At 34.1% G+C, this 15,734-nt stretch overlaps 2 protein-coding genes across 2 annotated transcripts; one reads left to right on the forward strand and one right to left on the reverse strand.

Moving 5' to 3' along the window:
• Positions 1–1,744: 1,744 nt before the first annotated feature.
• LOC114713057 (probable methyltransferase At1g27930) lies at positions 1,745–2,644 on the forward strand. Its single transcript, XM_028897634.1, has one exon. It carries the CDS (start codon positions 1,745–1,747, stop codon positions 2,642–2,644), a length of 900 nt encoding a protein of 299 aa, XP_028753467.1.
• Positions 2,645–4,264: 1,620 nt separating this feature from the next.
• Positions 4,265–14,957, reverse strand: LOC114713058 (uncharacterized). The gene is made up of 7 exons (XM_028897636.1): positions 14,613–14,957; positions 10,591–10,902; positions 10,156–10,207; positions 9,761–10,049; positions 9,084–9,162; positions 5,014–5,178; positions 4,265–4,416 (listed from the first exon to the last, which is right to left on the reverse strand). The coding sequence occupies exons 1-7, from the start codon at positions 14,955–14,957 to the stop codon at positions 4,273–4,275; spliced, it is 1,386 nt and encodes a 461-aa protein (XP_028753469.1). The 3' UTR covers positions 4,265–4,272.
• Positions 14,958–15,734: the final 777 nt, after the last annotated feature.

Genomic DNA, 15,734 nt, shown 5'->3' on the forward strand with positions numbered 1-15,734 from the left:
ATTCTTCCCCTTCATTTTAGCTATCCTTCTAAAATAAATTGTTTCATTGTTATTTTATCTATACTTTTAAAATTTAAAGCTCACATTATTTATTGATATTACTATTTTATATAATATCCTTATCTTCACTTACAAATTAAATTTCAAAATTCAATGAAACAGTGACTACGTATAAAAGAAATAAATTGAAATAGCACATTAAAATAATAGCATAAACTAATTTTATCTTATTATTATAATTATAAATTTATAATAGGTCCAGACCAACCTAACAGACTTAACAAGCTTCTCAAAAGGTTTAGGACTGGCTTGTTAAGCTAAACAGGCCTTTAAAAAGGCCTGGGCCTGTTTCTATTTAGGTTAGACTACACACTCTTGACAAGCTGCCTAGTCTGTTTTGATCCCTAATGATGATGGCCAAGTTATCAGTACATTAAAATGCAATTTGTTTATATTGTTTCATTTGCTTCCTCTGAAAGGTGGATTTGAATTCTATGTATGACCAAGGAGATTCCAATGGCGGAACGTGAGGGAAGTTGGCCATTCATATGATGCAGAATGGGAGAAATTGCGAACAAATGCTCCATTATTATTAACATGCATCAGAAGACGAAAGAATAATGACAATAGTTAATAATCTTCAGAAATAGCTCTGCGATCTTCAAAATATATATACCAAGGAAAAATGTTGTACATAAGCCGACACTCTTTAATATCTAGGACTGGCTAGGAGTGCAAACCATATGAATGTGTTTAGCTGTTTCTGGGTAAATGAAAAGAAGCTTTAATTTCTAGAAGGTAGACTTTTTAAAAAACTAGTTATGGCCACAATCTATCTGAAAAAATTGTCACTTTAAGACCTAACGTGGCCATAAGCGGCTTAAAAATCCTATCTTTTACATCTATTTTAGCTACGTCATGTTTAAAAATAACTTTCAGTTTAAAATATATTTTTAGGCTGGTTGTCAAACCCGTCTTAAAAAAAAATCAAACTCAAACTTTTTAAACTGGTTTAGAAGATCACTTTTATTATTCAAGTCATCATCAGACATTAAATATAGATATCTTCCTAGTGAGAATTTAAACCTTAGTTTTTCTTACGTTGTAAGATATTAACTCTTTCTGTTAAACCCAACCCGATATATGTTCATTTTAACTTACTCCTCCGGTCCTTATTATAAGACCTCATTTGACTTTTTATTTGGTCCTAATTATAAGACCCCAATCCATTTTGTCTCTTATATTTATGCATTTTTTTCAAGATAATCCTTCTAATAATGATAGTTTTAGCCAATATACTTAATTAACAAGGATATTTTAGGAATGACAACACTTATTTATTATAAATAACCAACTTAACTTACTTCCTTAATCTCCTCAAATAAGTCAATTGGGTCTTATAATTAGGACCGGAGGAGTATATAGAGCTGCAATGCAATAATCAAATCAGTTCATATATATGTTCATTTTAACTTATCATAAACCAACTAAATTGTGATAAAACGAAATGGTTGATATACCGTTAATTTGGGAGGGAAGAACGGAGACGAGGTCCAGTGAGTACTAATATTAGAAACTATAATATAAAGTCAACTTTGAGCCAGAAAGTGCCACGTTTAGATTGAATTAAGCTCCATGTTCCACATCACTCTTCTTCCTCCTCACCTTCATCTTCATTCTATTCCTTTTCCTTCCCTCACATTTCACACAAATTAAACCCTGACATTATTATAAACTGTGCACTATGCAGTACATCAGAAAGGACTCCTCCAGAAAGAGATTACCTCCCATTTCCATTCTTATCGGTAAGCCTAGACTAACCACCGTCTTGGTCATCGGCGCCGTCGCCGTCACTTTCCTCATTCTCTACCTGACAAGATCATCCTCCAACGCCTCCTTATTGTGCTATGACTCTTCCGACATGCCCTTCACCAAAGCCGACGCCCTCATTGCGGCGGAGTTTGAGAAAACTCCGAGCCCCCTCGTCGCCATCCTCCACTACGTTACCTCTCCTGTGACTCCCCAGCTATCTCTGGCTGAGGCCCGAGGCCCTTTCGACATCCTCCTCTCCCTTGCTCCCTGCAACTTCCTCATCTTCGGCTCCGGTCATGACTCTCTCATGTGGGACTCATTCAACCCTCATGGCACCACTCTCTTCCTCGAGGAAGACCCCAAGTGGCTCCGGTCTATTCTCCGCCGATTCCCGGTCCTCGACGTCCGAATAATGCGCTACGGGACTCGCCTCTCCGACGCGGACGCTCTACTCAGCTCCTACAAAGAGGATTGTTGGGGGGCTAATGTTACGGTAAGATTGAAAGGGAACGAAGGGTGTAAGTTGGCTCTGAACAACATGCCGGAAGAGGTGTATAGTAAGGATTGGGACATTATATTGATCGACGGGCCGAGAGGGTATGAGGGGTCGTTGCCGGGTAGGATGGCGGTGATATATTCGGCGGCGGTGATGGCACGTGGGAGGAAGAACCCGGGGGTGACGCACGTGTTTGTTCATGACATGGATAGGAAGGTGGAGAGAACATACGCCAAAGAGTTTCTGTGTTTGAAATATAAAGTTAGTGAGGTTAGGAGGCTTTGGCATTTCGTCATCCCTCCTGCCATTAACTTCGACGATCATGGCTTTTGCTAATAATGAATTTTAAGTTTATATATAAATCAATGGAATTACAAACTAATGCATCTAAATCATTTCCTCTTTTCAATGCTATTACTCTCTGGAAGGAGTGCTCATCACCCGGATGAGCATTTCAAACTTATTAAATCTTGACCGTTTAAATTTGGTTTGAACAATTCAAATTTAAAATTTTTAATTAATTATGTTAAAATAAAAAAATTTTAAAAAAATAATAGTTAAAAGATTATTTTTCTTTTAGATTCTATACCCATTAAAATAATTATTTTAAACAAATAAAAAAAATCAAATCTGGACATCTAGACAATCCAAATCTAATGAATTTGAAGTGGTGAGCACACAAACTGGTTCAAAGTATCCACCACGGGTAATAGTGACTAATACTCTCATATCGTAAATTTTCGGAAGTGACCTTATTGCTGGCCACGAAGCTCTCTCCATATATATCACTAAAAATTGAACCCCTGACTAGATGTTTAATGAACCCAGCCAAGTGCAATGAGAGATTGAATTTGGTCACAAATATAATAATTCACTCCATTTTATCCTTCATATTTATTGTTTTTTCAGATCAATTGTAGGCACATAATCTAATGTTATATAAGGTCATTTTAGGGGATTAGATTATATATTTGTTGTGATTAACTAATTCATCAAACTCCTTAATTTATCTAAATTACTTAAGTAACTCTTATACATTAGAGGAGAGGGAGCAATGAGGACCTACGACATGTTTTATATTATAACGCGTTTTGTCTAAAAGCTTAATTTTTTCCACCTAGCATCTCTTTATAAAACTTCTTAACTAATTAATCAAACTTGCCTAAATACTGATTTTTATTGAAAGTAATTCTAGTATTTTATAACAAATAACTGATCTTAACTAATTGCATTAATTTATATGTCAAGTTATTATTAAGTGCTTTTATATTTATAATAAAGAGCGAAATGAGTACTATAATTAGACCCCTTGGTTAATTCACTCGTTGAGTAGATTCAAGCAATCTAAATCTAAAAAATGGTGATGGGGTAAAAATAAATAATAATAAAATGAAAAGACTTATAGAGAATGCAATGAAATACGGGAAATATTAGGTGCTCATTTAGAATGATGATAGATTTTTCAAAAGCGGCTTTTTCGTTATAATTTACAGAATATGGTATAAGTATATAAATACCTAATATGCAGTTCCAAACAAGCCCAGAATATATACTAGAAAGAAAACTGTACAAGAAAGAACCAATCCTAAAATTATTCAATTAATGCCCATACTAATCATGTACATGTACATCAGCTTTAGATTAACATTGTTTAAACGCGAGTTAAATTGGTCAGGGACCAAATCATATGCGTGAAATGTTTTTATATAATCCATAAATTTTCTATATATTGTTTTAGTTTAGTTTCTCTTTAATTTTTATATAATCTTTTTGCAATTTTGGTGTCTTCTCTATGTAATCATGGTGCAATCCCTACATCTAATTATTGGGTAAATGCATGAGGTTGATCATAGTTTAAATGTAGTAGATAATCTTGAATAGAGGTAAATTTATTATTCATGAATTAATTTTATTAGATATAATCTTGAAGTGAGACACATTATATTATTTGAGAAAATAAATTGTTAAATTTTTTTAATAAAATATTTTAAAAAATCATAAAACAAATGCTGCCCCGTTGACGAAAGATCCAGAATCAGCCAATGGACTTGACAGTGAATTGATTTCAAAGTAACGTCTTGGTGGAGAGACCTGAAGATTGCAGGAAGCTGAGATCATACAAGTGAAAATGTTTAGATACCTTTAGCTCTAGATCCCATTTGATATGAAACATTGAAAATAAAAAGCATGAATAGGGATTGAAATTAAAAAAAATTTATTAAAAGAGTATTTAGTATGAAAAATTGCTCGTTATATGAAAATAGACAAACCCATATAAGTATAATTGAGAAGTACCATAGAAGGAAATAGTATTCCCCAATCCCACTTCCATGGGTTTGTCTAATCTCATATGATAATAAGTAATCATATCAACTGTGATCTTAATATTATAGATTTCTAAAAAGAAGTGATACAGAAAAGTGAAAATGTATGTAACTGTCATCTCCTCACTTCCTTACATCGTGCATTGACTAATTAAATACAGAGGATTTAAATCCAATGTATATATAATGGTGTAATGCTATAATGCTATAATCCATCCCTAACAGCATTGTGATATTTACAGAGTAAACATTCACATACCGACTAGAAAAATTAAAAAAAAAAAAAAGTGACCACTATGCATGTATAGATAATGGCATTCTACGCACTACTATTTACTGTGTAGGCAGATAGGATCAAGTATATCAAAAGTCGCAAAGTACCATTCTCTCCTCAAATGCGAGCCGCTGGTGGAGTTGCCTTTGGTGAGCAGAAAATTCCATGAAAATATCCCTAAGGTCACTGGCCATCTTGAACTCTTGAGTTCCAACACGAACAACCTTTAAATCAGTTCTCTTTCCATCACATTCTTCTTGCAATGTCTTGCTCTGAAGAATGCAATTCTCAATCAGAAATTTTGACTACACAATGAAGGGAAGATTGCCACGATAAACCTTCAAACAATTTACCAACAATAACTACGTGTAAAACCCACTCCAAATCCCATATTTAGAGCCCACGATCCTTCGCAAGTTATTGAACAATTCAGTTCTGAATCAAACATTTTGATTACACCTTGCAGTAAAGAGACAATTGATAATTCTTAACTTCCGTATGATCAACTTTCAAAACACAACTTTAGATGATGAGAACATATGTCTAGATGACTTCTATTGTGTTGGGCTCAAATTTGTCATTTTCAAACTTGTTCATTTGCAGGAGACAAAGTACTAAGTGTATTCAGATCAAAGATTGCGACAATAAACTTTCAAACAATTTACCAACAATAATTACATGTAATTGTATCAAGTGGACTATCTTTAGCCTAATAAGAGAACAGAGCCTCCAGTTCATCGCCTTTTGATGCTATTTATACTACGGGTTTGTTATAACAAGAAAACAAGAAGATTCTCACAGCATAAATGCAGAGAGGCAAAGTGGAACTTCTCACAAAATAAAACATCCAAGTACATTCCTATCAATCAAAACTAAAATGTTTTAAATGACAATATATTACTTTCTTAGCCTTCAAATATTCCAAACAGTCATAACAAGATTAGAATGAATTAAGTAACAACTAAGAGGAACCGTGTTAATTGTGACTGTTCACACATTGTGAACAGTATGATTTGCCATAGATTTTTTGAACATATAAATAATACATATAACAGTTTTTGCGGCCTAAAAATACTCCTATCTATCCAAAGAACAAAACACCCAAAAATAAAAAAGAACCACAAAAATAAAAGAGAGAGGGACACAAAACAGAGAGCAAACAACTCAATCCAAAAACATACATATGACAGCAACAAAGGACGAGAAACAGAACTCAAAACGGAAGAAACCAGCAAAACACGATTTACATATCCTCAGCCTATACATCCCTTACAGCAGCTACCAAGATAGGCTTCACACTATCACAGGACCTCAGAAAAGGGATGGTGGTAACTGATAAAGACACACAACTGCTAAGCAATCTGCAACTTTGTTACCTTGGTAGGAACAAGGAAAAATGAATAATTGAACTAAAATGCCTAAATTGAAAACACTTCTCCTCCCTTCTCCAGTCTTCTCAGTCCTAACTCCAAAACAACAGGATAAATCATGCTTTCCCAGCAAGCTTATATATTATGTTGAGGTTTGGCCCAAGATTAATTTCCACCTTGTGGCTTAAGCTTAAGCATCCTGTGAACGATCAAGATTTTGATGACAACAAAACTTTGAAAATTGTGCTCAACAGATCAGATCATTTGAAGTGGTTGAAAAATGCATCAACAGGTGAAGATTGGATTCATAAATCTTTATCATCTTTACTAGTAATAGTAGTTGTTATAGTTTAAGCTCGGAGTTGTTCTCACTATGCTTTTTGTCAAGTTTCATGCTGAAGGATTTGACAAAACTTTGTTTCATTGTTGAAGTATTTGATTTCGACTTTCTAAGATATCAGAAGTTCATAACAGAAATCTATGAGTTAATATTCGAATATTACTATTCTATTTGAACTGAGAATGATTTCTCAAAAATCAACTCAGTCACCTGTATACTTCATCGTCTACACAAGTTCAATATTTAGAGCAATATCTTTGTATTAACCATGCTTAGTCATTTACCTTAACACAGTCAAATATTCTGATGAAGAATTTGTTGAAGCTATTCAAGGTCATTCACCTAGCCATTTCTTACAAAGCTAAATGACTTTTCGGATGGCTTCATCAGTCGCCTACTTGTCCATAATCTACTATTGAATTGAGCTTAATAAACTGTGATATAGCTGTTAGAGTTACAAGTTTAACCTTGAATTTATTCTATGTTAACTCGAGCCAAGTAGCATTCAACCTCAAGTTGCTATTGCTTATCGGTCACTGGTTGTTGCTTGACCTGAGGTTAACCTTTATCAACTCGAGCCATAAACCCATTTTTGAGAATAGCCTTGCTCAAATCAAGTCAAGTTTGTTCTAACCTGAAGTTACTCTCTTCTAGTGTAACTCAAATCTTATCCAACCTGAGGTTACTCCTTGGTCAACCCAAGCCAAGCACCGCGCCCTAGAAATTCTTCATAGACAACTGGAGTCAGTTAATTCTAATTGGAAGTTGCTTATAAGAAAACTTGAGCCATCCAATATTCTTGACTTAATCTTATGGCTATCACTCTCAAATATCTAAAACACTTACCGTCGATGACATTACTTGATTGTATCATTTAAAAACATCAAGATTTTGTGCCTTAGTTCATAGCCAACTAGAGTGAGATTTATATCAACCGAGTCAGAATGCTCTGTATCTCATAACAACATCTTGGATTTTTCAAATGTTATCTAACTTTAATAAAAGCTATTCCAAACCTTCCCTAAATGTGTCTAAGTGTCATATAACATATCAGAACATATTAAAACACATTTTACCGACATTAAAGCAATGAATTTATTATGAAAACAGACAGATGCATTTAATAATTCTCAACAATCACACGCTTTAGCTCCAATGGAAAGATTGTTGAGTCTAATGGCTATTCAACCAGCTTCAACTATAAATAAAAGAGCATTTAAGACAGAATAACAACCTTGAAAAATTAAACGGGCTGAAACTCTGTTTCATTAATGTCACATTCACAGCTCCAACACCTATACTCCCTATGCTTCAGCGTTCATCATTACTCATTCTTGAAAGTAAGAGTTCAGTCATTGCAATCATTTATTACAGGTTGCAAGAACGTTACATTACAAACTTGAGGGATCTGAAGTGAGTACAAAGGCTTCACAAGTACCCATTAACTCAAATACCATGTTAAACTTGAAAGATATAATATATTGAAATCTCAAGAGGTTCTTGGGGATTAGACATAGATAAAATATATTGAAATCTCTTTACTATTTAAGTCTTTGATTTCAAGTTTCATTCACATTTTTATAATAACCCAATTCACCCCGTCTTGAGTGTAGTGCTAACACTTTGAATGATGCTCTCAGGAAGATTTAGTATTTGCCTACTCAATGATTAGTTGTCTACTACTTTACTGCAATTATTTCCAAAATATACAGTAGGCGTCTATCCAGAGACAAGATTATCAGGAAAAGATTACTCCATTGAAAGGGAGTGAGGATTATTTGGCCTAGAAAAGAGGTCAAGTGAACGTATTGTGGCTTTACAAGTACCCAAATCGAACTTGTGGAATTAGTGGAAAATCTCAAGTGAGGAGCTTGGGGTTTGGATGTAGGCTCAAGTTGAGAATTTGAACCAAATGAACCTAGTGTTTGATCTCCTCATCTCTCACTATCTTACTTTGCAAGTATATACACATTTTATACTTTGTTTCATAGACCTTATATTGTGCTATCACTTCTTTATCATCTGTACAGAAACTTTAAGTACCCAATTCACCCCTCTCTTGGGTAAACTAGCCACCTAACACATCCGAGCGTTTCAAACTCTTTCATAGCTTGTTTAGTTGTCTCACAAACAACTTGTGTGGCATCCTAAATCTAATTGAAACAAATTATATGAATGAATAATCTACAATAGCCAGTGCTCCTCATGAAACTATTCCGGGCAAGAATGCTCTTTAGCCCTTCGAATAATGGATTAAAACACCACAAAAATTTCCATACATGTGAAACAAATCATTTATTTATTAGCCATAATTATTTCCACCAAATTTTAAATCAATAGCACGAGGTGGTTAAGCAATAACATAGACAAATCACAAAGGCGTTGAATGACACTTTAAACCATAAGAACAAATCGTAAGGCGTTCTAAAAGAATTTTCTATTGGCTAGATGCGAGATACGATGTTACCTTAGATGCAGGCATTAATGTTCCTATTGATGCTTTGATGTTTTTAAGCCCCACCACCTCTTCAGTCATCACCCATGGCCTGAAAAAGATAAAGGTACATTTCTCGCCACTTCACAAATAAATGGCCTAATTTTAAAAATTCACGTTTCATAATCAGTTCATAACGATTACATTATTGACCACACAGACAACCATTTTGCAGAACAACTAAATCAACTAGAATACTATAAACCAAAATGATAATATTTAATTACGAAGATAACATGTTTATCAAATATATATTGGGCTAATAACATGTTTATCAAATATATATTGGGCTAACGAAAATCAATATCATAAACACAAAAGAATCTAAAATCAATTAAAGCCACCATTTTCAACACAAAATGATAATACTTTTAGCTCTTACATTGAAATGCATGACAAATAACTAGTTCGTAAACCTGCAAGAATTTTTAACTCTCAAATACAAAGTTAGCTCATGTCATGACCAATTTGACTGTCCAACATTTGAAATATCTCTTAAATGTAAACTAACATTTAAGAAAAAAAGCAGATTGCATATAGCGCCAGTCCACTAGATGAAGCAATTATAAAGGAGAGCTTTGCATGGTAAATCTGCCTATTTTTGTAATCTATTGTACACCAAAAAAGGGAACTGTAAATTCCAAACACACCTTCCTGTTGAAGACATCACTATCTGAGTGGGGTCGTTCAAAAAGTTGTGAAGCTTTTCAAAATCTCCTTTACTATCAAAGACAAAGGCCCCTCTAGTAAACAACTCCGACGATAAACTCGGAAAAATGTACACTCTGGGTGATACAGAGATGTGTCTGTATAAGAATTCTTCAATTGTTGGTGGAGATAAAGTTTTATCCAGATTCCCAACTAATATCATAAATAAGTTTTTCTTCCCACCAAGATCTCTATCTTCCAGTCTTTTGCTAAGAAGCTTGGCAATCCTATCTGCTTTAATTCAAAAAAAAAAAAAAAAAACAACACAAAAAAGAAAATGCATCACATTTAAGTTAAATGAATAAGAAAAATGGTGGTGAATATGACATATACGAACTTTCACATGAAGATGGATTTTTACTGATTGACCGCCTGGTACAGCGAGCATCCTACACAGCCAAATAAGATATTACACACTAAAAAATAACCACAAAATAGAACATGCAACATGAATACATTTTGTCAGAATGTAAGCGACTCCCTTCAATCTTAAAATAGTAACAAGATAACTAATTAATAGAGATTAAAGAAACTAGTTGTAATGTGTGTTGATTTTCCTAAAATACTCTCTTTAATCATTTGTATTGAAACCACCCCTTAAACCCCCCTTTAAATGTGCATTCAATAGGGACAGTTTGTGAAAAACATTATAACCTTAGAAGACAAATTGAGGTCATACAACAGAGTAAACCTCATAACTAATTCTTATATTTAGGACTGAAAGAAGTAATAGTTAGCGCTTTCAACAAACATAAAGAGGCATATGACTTGCCATGTATAGGCGCTCAAGAAAACTACTTTTCTGTTTAATATTTTGGCTTCCATTGCAGGGCTGTACCACTTCCAATCCACTAGCTCCCTTGGAAAATGAAATAGAATTAGCAGTAACTTTAGTTCTTTCCCTTGCAATCTTCAGAAATGAAGCCACTACGGGATCCAGCCCTGAAGTTGGCTGAATTTTGCAAACATCTGCTACAGTGGCATTACTGTAAATTCCAGCTACAGGTCCATGTAACCAGAGAAGTGTATAGGTGCATAAGCACTCTTCCTCTCCTCCGTTGAAAGAATGTTCCTTCTCTTGCACCTACCAGATCAAGCAAATAAGAAGGCAGCATGTAAGACATTCCTGGAAATACCTTCCCACCCCAATAAGTCAGATTTGCATTCTAATAGAATTTAGACTTCAGCAGTACTAACGTCATTTTAAGAGTAAAATCAAATATTGCTCAGCTCAAGAAAAGTTGGAGAAGAAAAATATTAAATAGGTTGAGAAATTAGTCATTAGATGTAGGCCATTCAATAGCTTGAATGCACAGAACAGCAGCCACCAACAACAGAGTATATGTTAAAGAATAAAGCAACCCCACCGCATTTCCCACTGAAGAGAGATGAAAATATAGCTTAGGCCAAATCTAGGTACTTTAGGCGTTGCAGAAGCAGATGCTTAAAAATGCATTCATGCTCCAAAACTTCGCATGAATCTTATTTTGACACAAACTCAACCAATTCTCATATTGCAGTGTAGCCTTTCACCCAACTCATTTATATTATGAAGAACAGGAAATGAAGAGGATAATAAAACTTGGTAAGGTGAATAATGGTTTATATTATCTTGACGAGTAAAATGAATGAAGTAAGCTCCAAAGTTTGTGACCCTCTTCTCTTCATTTGAAGTCATTTGAGTCCACACGTGATAAGAATTGTCTTCACTTTCATCTTGGTCATCTGCCGTTTCATGATACTACCTCAAATCCTTAGTATAAGAACTAGTTGGAGATTTAATTTGGTACTAAATATAAAACTCCAATCCACTTTGTCTTTAATCCTTATCTATTTTGCCCCCAAGTAATGTAATTGAACATGTTAAAGAGTTTTCATCAACAAGTAGTTCCAATGCACATGATTAATAAAAGTATTTTATGAAAGAAAATATTTATTTATTACAAATAACTAACTTACTAATTTTCTTTATATCTGTAAATTAGTTATCTAGCTCTTATCTTAAGAACCAAAAGTAGTATTAAACTAACATTCTTTATATAAAGGATTAGCCAATGACATTTTTCTTTCTGAAGTACTATGTCTTGCTCCTACTCAAGATTCTAAAGTTTGTCTCCGTAACACAAATCAATTTAGAGCTAACCTCCTCTCTTGACTTCCTAATCAAGATTATGTCATTAGTAAAGAGCATGCACTTGGGATTTCATTTCCTCTTGAATGAGCTTAGTTAAAGCATCTAAAATCATGTTGAACAGATAAGAACACAAGGATAACTCGTTATGTAAACCAATACCCATAAGGAAGCCCTCTGTCTCACCTAAGCATGCTTGCATTAGTTGCTGCTCACTCATAGATTTCCTTTACAGCCCTAATATAAGAAACATGAACACCTTTTCTTTTAGAGCTTTCCAAAGCATCTCTTTTAATACCCAATCATAAGGTTATTCCGAGCCTTTTTATCATTTCATGGGCTTAAAAATGATCTACTCAATTCTTTTTTAGCAAAAATGTAGGCCTTTAATATAACAACAACAAAGTTTTATCACACTAGGTGGTATCAGCTACATGAATCAAACAGTACTATAATATTCTATCAATAACCAGATCTTTAAATAGATTATTAACTAAAAGATCTCACTCAATAACTTCATTTAATGCTTTCTTTGGTTTTTCCTTACTTTTTTTAAGAAGATTCCATACTACTTGATCAACCATCCTTGCTAATGCATCTAATTGCCTTCTTTAAACGTGTTCAAACCACCTCAAATGATTTTCTAACATTCTCTCTTCAATAGGTGCCACTCAAACTCTTCCACATAAATATCCATTACGAATTTTATCTTTTCTTGTATAACTATGATTCACCTCAGTATTCTCATCCTGGTGACCCCTACTTTATAAAAGCCTAGCATTCACTGCTATACAACATTACTAGTTTTATATAGTACAATAAAACTCTTCTTTTACCTTATCAGGTACTTTTCAATTACAAATAACTCCAATAGTTTTTCTCCATCTAAACCATCCAACTCGGATTCTATTATTTCCATCTCTATCAACTTCACTATTTTTTTTTCTCTAATTAATCCCAAATATCTAAACTTTGCTACTTGTGGGATGATTTGATCTCCAAATTGAACCTCTAGATCGTTTCAAACTTGTCTCTTATCAAAATTGCAATGCACATATTTTGTCTTACTCAAGCGAAAACCCTTTGATTCCGAAGTTTTTCTCCACAACTCAAGCAGAGAATTAATCTCTGCTTTTGACTCAGCCAAAAGAAATATATTATCAGCAAAAAACATGAATTTAGGGATTTCTTCTACTGTTGTTTCACATCTAGGCATTGTAACACTAGTTATCGCCCAGAAATGCTAGGCACCCGTAAGTTTTCTAGGTGCAAATTTGTCCCGAAAATTTAAAATCGTAGTAATATTGCCCCATACCAATTAAAAACTACCATTGAACATTAAAAATGTTAACTATTAACCTTAGTTTTTTAATGGTGAGAAGAAATATTGCTACAATTTTAAACTTTTGGTACAAAGTTGCACCCAAACAACTTCAGCATAACTAACACTCCTGAGTAAAAACTTTCATGACAAATTTACACCTTAACCCAAAAATATTTTCTCAACAACACTACTCATTGTAATTTTGTCTTTAAAGTTTTTTTTTTTTGTTTACTAACACTCAAGCACCTTAAAGTAATTTTTGGCACAATTTTTTCAAAATATTTTATTGATAACTCTCAACACCCAAAAACATCATGTCCACGATTACACCAAAAAATACTCATTGCTAGTGAGAAAATGCATTTTTAAAAAATTAATCAAAAATTATTTTAGGTATTGAGTGTTACTAAGAAAATACTCTAAGAGCAAAGTTATATCAAATTAAGGTGTTCAATGTTACTGAAAAAATATTTTGAGGATAAAACTACATCTTAACCCTTAAAACAAAAATATTTCGAACAAAAAAAGGTTAAACATATGCATATGATTAAGAGAACAAAATGCGATATGTTCAATTTCAGTCTCAGTGGACATTGTTTCTTTGGGTTAAAATGCAAATTTATTCATAAAGTATTCCCTCATAAACATTTAAGACCATAAAGCGTTCTTGAGTCTATCTGCACACATGATCCTCCTCAAATAAAGTAAAAATGTCATGCCCATCAAATGTAGCTAGCATCCAAAACCTTATAATACATAGATATCAAGTAGGTCCCATCCTACTAACGTAACGGACATTAGGTATAAAAAAATGGACGTCATTTTTACTCTAGCAGTATTTGGGAAGCTGTAAAAGTGCTTTTTAAAATATTTTTTCACAAATTGAGACAAATTCCTCCACATATTTATTTCGTATACCGTAAAATCGCTTTTAAAACTATGGTTCGTTTCCATCCAAACCAGCCCTCCATCTAAGAACGTTTATCTGTACTGTTGCACCAAAGAACCCTTTCAAATGTCCATAAGAAAATACTACCAATTTGCATCTTAATCTTTCTTCTTTATATCAATATATTTGAGTTAACGTTTACGGAGCAAAAATGTCATGTCTCTTATTTTTATGATAAACCACGCTAAACTAAAGCAGGCGAATTTTATATGTTATGTTACGCTCAAAACTTATGTGAGACGCACGTGAGAAAATATTAAATTAATAGATTCGCACCTCAATTCTGAGTTAAATTCTCTAAATATAATTTTTATAATAAAATAACCACAACCACCGTCAAAATAACACTAAAAGAAATGATACTGTAGCGCTAATGGGAGGAGTACTCACCGCAACAACGGTAGCGTCGTAGAAGCGAACATCTTCAGAGTTATACTGATAGCAAGCACAGACGGTCGTTCCTGGTATGATGCTGCGGCACTCATCGTCTTGGAGCTGCAACGAAACCGGTCTGAACCGCTTCTCGAACTCTTCCACCTCCTTCAAGCTATTGAAGCATTGAGCTTCAAACAACTTATCGTGACTGTCGCCGAAATTCAGGAACTTCAGTCTCAGAACTTCTTCTTGCTCCAGCACAACCCTCACGGAGTACCACGCTTCATCGTCATGGCTCCTGAACTCGACATTGAACTTTGATGCATCATCGGCCGCGACTTCGTTCTCCGATCGGGACATTTTGGTTTGGAACCAAGAAAAGCTTGCAGTTGAAGCTAAGAATCGCAGAAAATTTCAAATGCAGAAGAAGAATTTGAAGATTCTAGAAGTATTTCACCCCGTTTTTGTCGCGAAGCGGCTTCAGAAAACGCTGCGTCTGGAAGATACTGAAATTCCTAATAATTCCGCTCACCATCACTGGCACTGCAAAAGGAATCAGGAAAACTGGAAATGACTATATTGGCCTGAACTGCGAGCTTTTCTTGGGTCCAAACCAAAAACAAAGCCGAACCAATTAGGCATGGAACGAGGGACGGAAGAAAGAGAGACTGACCTAGCGTCTCATTTGCAGGAGAGCTCGTGTTTCTTTTGGCAGCCATTTTGGGTCTCCAAGCTCGCAGAGAAAACATCTTAGAATGAAAAAACAACATCTACATAACTATACAAGAAAATTGTATAGCGTGTGAATTATTGGGGTATTAATTAATGACGCATTTTTAAAAGACAAAATTTCACACTATTCAACGAATCTTTGACTTATTAGAATCATCCACGAATCAATCAATCAATGAATAAAGCAAGTCTTATTTAAACCTTTTTTTTTTGGGGGACCTGGTTTCTTATCTAAACTTTTGAACCTGACTCATAGTATTATGTGATTCATGTATCTAAAGTTATGTGATTCATATAGAGTTTGAATGAATTGCGTCTTGGGCTTCACGTTATCAATTAATGGATTCAAGTTTATAATTATAATAGTCAAGGTTTACATTAACACCAAACACTATCATCAAGTTA

This window comes from Neltuma alba, unplaced genomic scaffold (genome assembly GCF_004799145.2).
Source record: "Neltuma alba isolate B1F8T4 unplaced genomic scaffold, ASM479914v2 tig00011414_pilon, whole genome shotgun sequence".
In the NCBI taxonomy this organism is placed as follows: Eukaryota; Viridiplantae; Streptophyta; class Magnoliopsida; order Fabales; family Fabaceae; genus Neltuma; species Neltuma alba.